General features: G+C 39.8%; 1 protein-coding gene across 1 annotated transcript in view; it reads left to right on the top strand.

Annotated features, from left to right (window-relative positions):
- foxo1a (forkhead box O1 a) overlaps window positions 1-12,263 on the top strand; it is a 92,585-nt gene extending 80,322 nt beyond the window's left edge. The window contains exons 2-3 of the mRNA XM_020929407.2: window positions 3,701-3,892; window positions 6,990-12,263. Of these exons, the coding sequence (XP_020785066.2) occupies window positions 3,701-3,892; window positions 6,990-8,138 (1,341 nt within the window). The 3' untranslated portion in view covers window positions 8,139-12,263. The remainder of the gene's footprint in view (window positions 1-3,700; window positions 3,893-6,989) is intronic.
- Window positions 12,264-12,508: the final 245 nt, after the last annotated feature.

Raw genomic sequence — 12,508 nt, 5'->3', positions numbered from 1 at the left:
CCACTTTCATACTAGGCAATGTGGGTGAAGTGTCTTGCTTAAGGACACAATGTTTTTGCCACTTGTGCCCCACTGCAGTGATTTGATGTCCAGTCATATTACTAACTCAAATATTTAGACTTTTCTTTCAAAGTAGGCTGCAATTTTCTATGTATCCTGTGTCAAAAACATTGTTCCCTCAAGTGTCACTGTCACATAGACCATCTGATACTGGTGCATTTTGTATTTAAATGCACTGGAACTCCTCTACTATAAAAGTTTTGACACTTGTGCCATTATCTTTGCTCCACCGCAGTTTCACCTGAGCTATATTTGCACTTTCAAACAAGTATTTTTTAACTTTTGCACACCTTAATCAGTGAGATATATTGGATTAATCCGCCCATCACTCATGTAAACTACTAAGTATACTCTATAATCTACAGGTACACGCAGTAGTCATTGGTTTGATCTCCAGTGCAGAGACTTACTGTCATTTTATCCTTGGCCAATGTGTAAATATGAATGTGTGAATAGATGCAAAGTGCTTTGAGTGCCCAGTGACTTTTGCTTCCTTCTACAGTTTCAAGAACTTGACGACCTTCATAAAGTTCAGAGCTAAAACGTGACATATAAACAAGCATTATGTTATCAACGCCGCCATATTTCCTTATTATATCCTTTCATATTTATAGACTTTCTACACTCACGGTAAAGCCCTGCTCCCTCCTCAGCTAAGTAGACAGTTTTGAGCAGAGAAAAACGCTGGGAGCCTCACTTTCCCCATGCAGCTTGTCCGTGCACTACATGTTTACCTTATATTCTTTCTCTCTTGTTTGCACTCTTTTAATAATGCTTCACTAGCTTCCGGCACAGAAATTAGTTTTTCCACTGAGGGTGTCACTAGGCAACACTTGAGTACAGTACTAATAGCTCAGATTAGCACGTGTTTCGGTGCTGGTGTAGACAGGGCATGTAGTCAGGTGGAATGTACTGTTGGTTTAATGGGCCCCTGTGTTTGTGTGCAGGAAATCAAAGGCCCCGTGTGTGCATAACACCCCTGTTTGGGAGATACTGTACTTACGAAGCAGATTTAGTTGGAGGGAAAAAACTATAAAACATTTATTCATAATCACAAAAACATTGAACATGATGGCCATTATCCAATCAGAAAGCGGAATGAGCCCCACAGGAGTCTCTCCTTTGGGTTGCCAGTTCCAATGCTGGAGTTCAACTGGTTTAAACTTAAAATATCTCTCTCTGATTTGAATAGTCACTATCTAAACTCCAGCACCTGCAGCGAATCATGACTCCGTGCTAGTGCAGCCTCTGCAGCTCAGTGAGGGAATTCTGGAGGTTCTGAGTTTTCACACGAGTCATGGCCTGTCCATATACTGAGAATGAGTAAAACTTAGGCTACGTTCAGACTGCAGTGCGAAGTGGCCCAAATTAGATTTTTTCGCCCTATGTGACCTGTATCTGATCTTTTAATGACAGTCTGAACGGCACAGATCAGATTTTTTCAAATGTGACCCAGACCACTTAGATATGTGCTCCTAAAACCAATCATTTGACATACGACTTCAGTCTGAACGGCCAGGTCACATTCATCCCACCTACATGTCAGGCTCGGAGTCTTGTCAATGGAGGGAAAGCGAGGTTAGCGAGTTAATTAATATTTGGGGGGATCGCTGTATTGAGGCCAAATTGGAGAGGTCTTATCGGAACCAGATGTTTTTTGAAATGATTTTCAAAGAAATGGCTGACGGTGGCTACAGGTGGTCCTGGCTCCAATGTCAGCGAAAAATTAAGTGTAATCCTTTCACCCTGAAATAAAACTCTTTCCGTTTTCACTACACTGAATTCTGGCATCATCACAAAACTTGAAATGATTCTTATTTGGCCTACAGGGTTTCCTCTTTTTTGTTTATACAAAAATGTTGTTCCTTTCACTATAAAATTCCTGTGAAATATTATTTTTTTCATGGAATCATGCAGGTGCCACTTCTGAAATGTTACACTGTTGCTTTCATTAAACCAGTACTAGACCAGGACTGAACCAGGACTAAAGCAGGACAAGAATAGGACTTAAACAAATCTACACTACCCTTAAACTTAATAAGCAAAAATGACTTTTAACCATATTATAGTTGTTTCCTCTTCTCATTTACCTTGTCAGAGTTGTATTTGGAGTGATTCATGCATGTTTGAGTAATCTTTAATCTCATATTTTCAAGACGCCATATTGCTAATCAACCCCCATTTTCACCGCCACCGTTACATGCCCACTATTCTCTTGAATGATAACATAACGATCCACGGGTGTTGTACATTATAACTATAAAGCAGCCTCAAGAACAATATGTGTTCTTTACAAATAAACTAGCTCTGTTTTTCGCATTTTGGCACAGTCCAAATCAGGCAGAGCGCCTTTAATTGAGCTATAGTTGTTTCTATTGAAAGCCCAGCAGCTGTGGCTTGATGAATAAAACCATGGTTTCTCTGTGTTAAACAGGAAGGCTAAATTTAGTCTTGCAATAGGTGCAGCAGGTTCAGGCTCCTCACTCTGAACTCTGATGGCTCTGCTGTGGAGGACATGGGGAGGGCTGTGAAGGGGCAGAGAGTGTATTTATATGAATGGGCACTTGGGCAGGAGGAGATACTGTAGGAAGGAAATGCAGTCTACCTGGTTTAAAGTTAAGTCCAAGTAGTGTCCTTGGGATGTAACAATAAGTGAAATACAGTATGTCAAAAGTCTACAATAATGTCATGGTTTATCACAATTATAACCCTTTTTTGCTTCATTCATGCTTGTTTCATGAATTTGTTAAATGTTAAAACAGATGTAACTACATAGACCATGATCGTTTGCTCCATTTAACTGCAGATAACGTGAAGAAACACTTTTTGCACCAAAGTATTCTCTAAGGCCCTACATTGTGCAAAATTGTCTCATGTGAGCTTTAAGCCATGTTATAATGTTGTCACCTCATCAAAAACATACCTGGAGTTGTGTTTTATCTACCTCTCCAAGCTCAAAATGCTCAGTTCCACCTTGTGATGTCATGAAGCAGTAGTTTTCAAGTTGAAAGCTACTTTTAGTTCAGTAGAGATTGCTATTCCAGGGCTGAAATCATCCAAATTCTTCTAGTTAAATTGTATGGCTTCACTAGAATAGTCGTAGAGCACTTCCTGTATTACTGCATTACATCACAAGTTGGAACAGAGTGTTTACTGTTTGGGAGAAGAATTCATTATCCGAAATATGAGCAGAGTGTGTGAATGAAACAAAACACAACTCCAGGTTTCTGATGAGGAAATGACATTATAACATAGATCAGAAAAGAGCATAATATGGACGCAGTTTATAGTCACTTTTTAATAAAAAAAAATGTCTGTTTAAGATTATAAAACTTTGTCTGAATGGCATAAAACATATCCATCTCCAGTGTGAATGCCGGTGTTGTTTTAACTTTCTATTTCCATGGAATCTTGCAATCTGATCTCATGGAAATATAATTTGCCTGATTTCATGTCACCTTAAGAGTGTTACACAGTGTGCCTTTAAATTAACAGAGTGTGTCTTTTTGGCTGTTCCTTTTGATACACTAGGCCAGTAGATTTCCATTTCGACTCGACTTTGGAAAACCACACAGAGCGCATATTGAAACTTTGATAATGGCACTAATCACAGTATTTTGTGTGTTCTTGTTTGTGGCAGAACTCCATCCGTCACAATCTGTCCCTGCACAGTCGGTTTGTGCGCGTGCAGAACGAGGGCACGGGGAAGAGCTCGTGGTGGATGTTAAACCCAGAGGGAGGCAAGAGTGGCAAGTCCCCCCGACGCCGAGCAGCCTCCATGGACAACAACAGCAAGTTCAGCAAGAGCAGGGGCCGCGCAGCCAAGAAGAAGGTAACATAACGTTATTTTCCTGGGCACACAGTTTACACTACAGTCTTTTGATGTCTCTGTCATCCAGCCAATCATTTGTCACCAAGTGTGGGCTTTGTGGGCTCAAGAGGCTCATCACATAATCACAAACAGGAAACTTCATATTTTTATTACTATGTAGATTTTTGGTTAACTTTTCAGTTTGTCTTTTTGAGATGTTATTGTGTTGCTTAGAATGTTCCACAGCATGGCATTAAATATATTTATGTCCATGGAAACAACCAGGTAGTCAGGCTGGTGCCACCTAGTGCCTCCTCTCAATTTCATTTCTCTTCAGTGACTAGGTCAGGAATCAGACTACACTAGATCAGGCATGTCCAAACTATGGCTCGCGGGCCAAATGCAGCCCTCAGACAAATTTTTCTTGGTCCTCAGGAATTCAGGTGAATTGGCCCAAATTACCTTGCAATTAAGATAAACTTTTTACAAGGTTTTTGAAAATCTACCTTGATAAAGCTCATATTTACTATTTAGTGTGTGGTTTTGACGATCTTAGCATGAATAAAGTCTGATGGTTCATTCTAACGTGTTAAACATGCACATATTTCAATTATTCACTGTAATGAGCACCAGTCTATGGCCCTCGATCAGCCCTCTGCTTCTTCTGTGTTTTGAGATGTGGCCCTTGATGAAAAAAGTTTGGACACCCCTGCCCTGTAGATGATTTGCAAGAACCCCAGAAGTTGTAGATCGCGCATCGGCCAATCAGAGAAGAGCTGTGAAGCCATGACGTCAAACTGTCTGGGTTCCTTTCGTGGTACAGCTCAACAGTAAACAAAGCGGTCGAGATGGATGTAGACGAAGACATACATTCTGTGTTGGAAACAATTTCCAAGGTCGAGGATTTAAAGCCAGAATAAAGAGAATGTTTGGGAAAGACATTATTGCTCTTCTTCTTACAGGATTTGGAAAAAGCTTAATATACCAGTTAGACCCGTTAGCGACTCATTACATACGTCACAACCAAACAGCAGCAATTGGTTTAAAAAAAAAAGTACCCACCTACCGTCGAGTGAACGAATCCTAATCTTGCGAGGTCAGATGGTTTCTACAAAGTGAAACCAGCTGATGAATCAGGCTAACAAGCAGGTGCAATGGTGAGTACGTTGTACTTCAGGTCTGTGGAGGGGTGACCCTACTTACTGTTTAAGGTATTTTTGAACTGTTTTGAATAAATATAATGCCATACTATGGAACATTCAGGCAACGCAATAACATCTCCGTGGAGACGTAGAAGTAAGTAGCAGATTTCCCACTAGAAAAAGTAATGTTGCACCGTTAAAATTGTTTAGTCATCACTGCTGAATTTAGTTTGAAAAAATTATACACAAGTCAAAACTACTCAGTCAAATCAGAATTAATATTAAGTATTGAACCAACTGGTTAAGAAAAAAAGCACATATTTGCAGATTTTTTCACACAAAACTAGGCATTTCAGGTCCATCAAGCCATTCTCAGAGTTTTTGTGTCTGTAAGTTGTTTCCCCTCTGAAGCACTTTGTTTCTAAAACTTGATCATGGCCTTTTTCTGGTGTTACGTGAATGTAAGATAAGCCAAACTTTGTCAAACTGTGTCAAAGGTCTTTTAAAGATAAAAACAGTGTGAATTGTTTTAGTTCAGCCTTTGTTTGGTGTATAGAAAAACATAAGGAAACAATGGTTCTAAACTGGTCCGATGGATGGACCCAGCTTTTCTCCAAAATCCAAATCGTTGTTTTGTGACCCACTTTATACAGAATTGTCTATTTTTAGAAATGATCTTACTACACTTAAGCCATTATAATCGTCATGTAATTAAAACAGTATTTAGACATGTACAGCATTCAACTACTTTTAACCTTGTGACCTACATTTGAACCCATTATTCAGAATCCACTGTCAACAATATAATTAAACTACTATCCATTGTGTTTTGATTTACGTATAATATATTTAGAATTCAATTGTTACTCCTGAAAATGTGCACAATCAATAAAATAAGTAATTTCACTTAAAGCCCCACTGCTTAACCTTTTAAATTAGAAAGAAAACAAAAATTACTGTATTTTTCAGACTATAAGGCGCACTTGTAATCCTTTAATTTTCTCAAAAATCAACAGTGCGCCTTATGTATTAATTCTGGTTGTGCTTACTGATCTCGAACCGATTTTAGCGATCAAAAATCTATCAAAATGTTTTAGTACAACTTTGGTAAGCTACGAAGCCGCACCACTTGATGGATTGTCGGAGCATTATGGTCTTTTCAGCACTTATAGTTTATGCAAATTAGCCATGTGGTTTTAAGTTTCATTTCTGTAAAACGCAAACAAATGCGCGCAAAGCTGCATTAAACACATTATTACTCAATGTATATTTGAGTCCTTCTTGTAGAAAAAACAAAACAAAAACAAACTTAAATTATCCACCCACATTCTTAATACATTCACCAAGACGAGAGGCAACGGCGGGTGAATTACGTCATGATCTGCCAATGGACCGTGGACGCCTGGGCTAAGGGATCAGTCTGAAGTGTCGTCCGTTTGTTTCGCTTAATGCACCTTATAATCAGTTGCACCTTATGTATGAAAATAGACGAGAGAATTCAACATTATTTACTGATTTTGCACCTTATAATCCGGTGCACTTTATAGTCTGAAAAATACGGTAAAGGATTTTAGATATTTTTAATTCTGGATATTTTTATTGCACTTAAAAATACACATTATTACTTTGAGCCAGCTTGCATCTCCACAAACCTGACTCTTGGCTTGGAGGAGGGTCCCACTACAATATAACTATAATATTCCACAATATGGCATATTACCATTGACAATGTATGGTTTTACTTTTCATTTCTCTCAAAAATTATATTGCATTGCGTTGTGAATATCAGTTGTACGCATTGTCAGGATGTAATTCAAGTTTTATTTAGTAATTCCAAACTAGTAAATCCCAAGACCCAACAAGTCAAAAATACAGCTCAAAATTATTTCATAAAAAAATGAAGTTGAACTATTATTAGTAAGCTTATGTAATAGATGAGTACATGTTTAAATTTGGTTGTATTTTTGTTTCCACAGCTGTCCATGCAGGGAGGTCCGGAAGGGGGAGCGGACAGTCCAGGCTCGTACTCCAAGTGGCCCGGGAGCCCCAACTCCCACAGCAACGACGACTTTGATGCCTGGAACAGCTTCAGACCACGCGCCAGCTCCAACGCCAGCACCCTGAGCGGCCGCCTGTCCCCCTTTGTCCCCGAGGACGACCTGGGTGAAGCCGACGCTCACATGGGCTACCCGGGACCCCCCGCCGCCAAGATGACCGCCACCCTCCCCAGCCTGTCCGAGATGACCGGCTCTTTGGGACACAGCACGGAGAACGTCATGGAGAACCTTCTGGATAACCTCAACCTGCTCTCGCCTAATAACTCCCAGGTCGGAGGCGGGGCCACGACTCCATGCTCCTCGCAGTCGTCGCCTTCTCCCATGATGCAACAGAGCCCCGGTTACCCTGCGTACAGTTCTCCGAGCATGGTGCCCCAATCTCAGCAGGACTACCGGAAGTGCGGGTACGGCCAGGCAGGGATGGGGAGCTTACCGTCCATGCCGCTGCAGTCCGTTCCTGAGACAAAGCCCGGGTTCGGGGGTGGGATGGGACAGTACGGTTGCACGGCGGGATTACTGAAGGAGCTCCTCACCACGGACACGGATCAGCACGGAGAACTGATGCCTTCGGTGGAAAGCGTGGTGTCCCAGTCCATGTTACCGCCTTACAACAGCACGCAGCACAAAATCATGGGGGTTAACGGACACCCTTGCCTACCACACCCTCACCCACACAATATGCACAGCCAGCCCCCCGCCCATACTCCCCCCTCGATGAACGGACGCATGCTCATGTCTCTCAACCAAAACCGCTTGCCTTCGGTCAAGACGCCCATGCACATGCCGTACGGGCACCATCACGGCGGAGGGGGCATTCCTGGAAGCTTTTGCCCCTTGAACACCAACGGATACGGCAGGCCGGGACCGCCGCCGCCCTCGCACTCGGAGAAACTGCCCAGCGATTTGGACGACATGTCGATCGAGCGGTTTGAGTTCGACATGGAGACCGTCCTCCACGATACTTTGATGGACGGGGACTCTCTGGACTTCAACTTTGAGCCAGTGGTCGGTCAGCAAGGGTTCCCTCATGGAGTGAAGACCACCACGCACAGCTGGGTGTCAGGCTGAAAACTGACCAGGACTTGTTTGGGAATTCTCTGGATCTCATCGACATTTCACAAATCACCTCGGCAAAGACTTGTCATGGCCCCAGAACTGTTAAATTTGAATTCTATTTTGGGTAAACTCTAAACTAAGTGCCAAACGTTTTTGCCTTAAAAGAAAGCCAAACTGAACTTACGTCACGGGTTGAATAACTTTTATTTTTTAAACCACAGAATTTGTAATTGTAAAGCGTTGTTTCCACCAATTTCTCTATGGTTAATAATATCGTAGGAGTCAATTATCACTATTATGCATCTCTACATATCAAAAGCGATGAAACCTGACGCATCAACAACAGCAACTATCATAATTTTGTAATATTTTTGGGCTTTTTTTGCTGTAGTTTTAAAATATGTCAGTCTAGAAGTTAGTTTTGTCCTTTCAAACCTCAAATTTTTTGTATCTTTGACCAATCTTCTATCCCTGCCTGGAATTCCCTTCAGTGCATAGCTATTTCCACACAGTAGTAACACAATCCTTCCAATAATTATAATTTATTTGCTGAGCAGGGCTTTCCAATCCGAAATTACAACATGGTACTGTGTTACTAATTATAATTCTGCTAGTTCATCATAATCTTTCGAAAAGCTCACTCTCTAGCCACTCATTGACAATCCAAGCAGAGCCATATTGGAAATCTTGGTGGAAACATTGCTTGAAACTAGTACCAGCTACATCTCATCAGCATCAAGCACAATCCACAAGTGCACAAAGTCTGTGCTGTTTACTTCTCCTCTGTACAGTAGAGCCAACTGCCACTTCACGTTCACAAGGTAATCATATGGCGCAGGAGCTGGAGCTGTTGTTGGCGTGGGCAGGTCTGGCGTTGTCAAGTTAAGTGGCAGTTCTCTTGGGATGACGAGACGATGTTACATAACTTTTCTCATCCTCTAAATGTATATATATTGTTGTCAAATGAATAATTTCTTGGTGTGTTTTCCATAATTGTAAATAGTGTTTACAAAGCAGAAGCAAAAATCAAGGCAGCAGAATTGACAACTGGACGCATTTATTTCAAAGCCTTTTTTAACGGATCTTTGAGAATCTTCTATAAGGCTCAGACATTTTGTACATATTTCAGAATGTATATTAAAATAATGTGGACGTTTATAGATTGATTATATATTTGAGACCTAAATTATTTGTGTAGATTTATGCTGGTGCATAACCTGCTCAGAAAGTTTTTTTTTTATTATTATTATTTGTCTCAACCTGTAAACCTTAAAACCACAGGGGCCTATTTATTGTGCCTAACAGAGCAGATATCAGGCTTGAAGGCTTTTTATTGTAAATATCCGCGGTCCAGAAGATCCTCAATGTTTTGAAGTAACAGTGAATTGATTCTCTCTCTGCTTCATCTTTTCTTCAGAGCTCAAGCCAAGCGCGTGTAAAGTAGACAGTAGGGCTTTCCCACACTTGGAGGCACTGTGAATGTTGAGGTGAGGGCGAGGCAGCTGAGCCCTCACACAGACACTGTGAGCCTGTCCCTTTACACGTCTCATCTGTCTGGAAAACCCAGTGTAACTGATTGTGTCTTCGTGCGGTTTATTCTACAAGGCCAAAAGCACCAGTGCTTGGCTCAGCTTTAAACTTTTCACAGGACTCATCTCTGACGCCCCTCCTACCTCTCTCTGTTTTCTCTGACTCCGCCCCTCCTACCTCTCTCTATATGTCCCTGCGTTCGATTATCCTTCTGAAACGGTTTTCCAAGGAAGTTGCCTAGCCTACTCGGACCTCGGTGGTGGAAAAAGTAGCCCGAGCAAGGATTCTGAATCAGAAGCCAAGATGGTTCCGCCCACTGTGACGTGTAAACATGAACTGTTTTCATTGTGTTTGGACTCTTTAATGGTTTAAATGGCAATTTCAGTCACTCGTATCACTGCAATACATTACCGTGTCCGTATCACTGCCTATGGGTATGGTAGTCGGTGTTGTGGTGAGGCCAATATTGAACAAGTACTTGATTTAACAAGCATTAATGCCCCTAAGGTTATAATGGAAGAGAAATCATAACATAAAATGAAGTGCAAATTTCAAAAATGAAAGTGGCAGTGTTTTCATAAGATGAGAGATAATAATATGCTTCAAGCTCGGACATGACGTCAAATCTGAGGTCCAAGTGGGAGTTGGAAAATAATCAAACGCAGGGTTTCTATATTTTTTTCTCTGACTCCGCCCCTCCTACCTCTCTCTTTATGTTATGGACACTTTGGATGAACATGTGACTTCATAGCACCAATGTTTTTATAATGCCTCGTCTTAAATGTTTTGTATGTTGTTCTTTAAAAGCGCCACTAAGTGTTAAGTATTGCATCACGCTTGTAAATAGGCATTCCTGACTTGCCTTTTCTTACTGCTGTACTAACTGCCAGCCTGTTTGTGACTATGCACAGTCACAACTTGTAAAATAAAGATGGCTTCTCATGAAGATAACTGGTAAGTTTGAAAAACTACCTATTGAAACTAAATTAATGTCAGTTGTTATGCAAATAATTTTATCTATGGAAACATGTTAATTTGTTAAAACATTTTATGCAGTATGAGTGTAATGGTACATTAAATAACATATATTGTGCATTTTTGTGGCTCTAACTCCCTTTTAAACATGCTTTTTGATGACCTCTGGATAAGTATTTCATGTTTTCTGTCATAAAATAATGGAAAATGGTGGGGGAAAAGTAATTTCATAATCTACACCTTAGTTTCCAATGAGCTGTGTAGGTGCTAGAGTAAATAAATGAATGTTATTGTTAATATAGCCATGCTTTTGTTGTGTCCCGTGATCATTTATGGACTAAAAAAAACTGCTCAAAAGTTTTACCTGTGACATCACAATCCAGGCAAAATTCTTGTATTGAACAAATTAATGAAACAACCATGAATGAACCAAAAATACAACTCCAGGTATGTTTTGATGAGGGGGCAGCGATATGACAATTAAAATCTCAAAAAGTCAATTTAGCATAAACTACTGTTCTAGTAGTTACTGCAAACATAAACTCCAGGTCTAAAAAGAGTGAATAATGTTAACAATTGCATCACATTTGGAACTTAACTCTGCTGTAATGATTTTGATTCCAACTGGAAACCTGGTTAGTATCCACTTTGGAATGTTAACTAGTTTCCTTTGCTCTACACAAGTTAAACATTTTAAGGAGTAACAAATGAATCTTTAGTTTTTTGTACCATTATACTCATACTGTTTAGCATGACAAAGCTGTGAAAAATGTAGAATATATTAAACATTTCAAGCAGCTCTGCAGAGAAGCCATTTTGAAGCTGCTGTCTGCCTTTGGTGCCACGTGTTGCCATTTTCTCACCACATGTTCTGGTGCAGCCAAATCAGCCTTTTTACAGTAAACTCTTATATATCTATAGTCTTTTATCATGTGATATGTTCAGATTTGTATATATATTTGTGCCGGTCACTCGAGTTAGAATAAACTGTATTGAATCCATGTAGTAAGTGTCACAGGGTTCAGTCTAAATTATAGCTCCATATTTTCAATGATTAAATCTATGCATTGTATATCATAATTTTGTTTTGCAAATCTTTCTTTTTTCAGAGATATTTTATTGTAATATAGCGCTGTGAGATTATATGGTCTTGTTCTTGTTTTTGTCAAACTCTACGTTCCAGATAGTTCTATGGGGAAAAATGAAGTTTATCTAGAGACTAAATAGATGATGCAGTGATTGATATGCTAAAGCTTTTTGTAAACTGACATTGTTGTATTTCTTGTATTTAGCTACAGTTTTTAGAAATAGCCTCAAAAAGCAATTTGTAAAGATATATAATGCATTTTTAAGACAATAGAGACATATTTAATCTGTCGGAGAAATCTTGGACCAAGTTTTATAATTTTTCAGAGTAGAAAGTTCTTGCACTTTTGCTTACATTTTATAACAAAGTGCTCCTCGTGCTGAGAGGACCACTTCCCGTTGCCTATTTTAAAACAAAATTCTGTTACATTAACTTATATACAGAAATAATTGGAACTGTGTTCTGTGATTTGCAATCAAAAGAATATGTAACTTGTTCTATATTAATGTATTAAGACTTAAATAAATGTACTTCTGTGTATAAAATATGTTTGTTTGTTTGGTCATTGAATCTGTCCAGGCAATGGGCTGTGTGCACCTACACTAATACACTAAAGGTCAAAAGTTTTAAAACACCACACTTTTCCCAGTTTTTTACTGTTTACTGTTAATCAAAACGTATTCTTAACTTTTGATTCATAAAAGTGTCCACCTTTTGCAGATATAACAGCTGAACACACTCGTGGCTTGTTCTTTTTACAATAGAAATCAAATATTCTTCAGAAAGTTCT

Source organism: Boleophthalmus pectinirostris, unplaced genomic scaffold (assembly GCF_026225935.1).
Source record: "Boleophthalmus pectinirostris isolate CB_2022bp ecotype Guang Dong unplaced genomic scaffold, ASM2622593v1 HiC_scaffold_9, whole genome shotgun sequence".
Lineage (NCBI taxonomy): Eukaryota > Metazoa > Chordata > Actinopteri > Gobiiformes > Gobiidae > Boleophthalmus > Boleophthalmus pectinirostris.
This window is presented reverse-complemented; position numbering and strand designations above follow the sequence as displayed.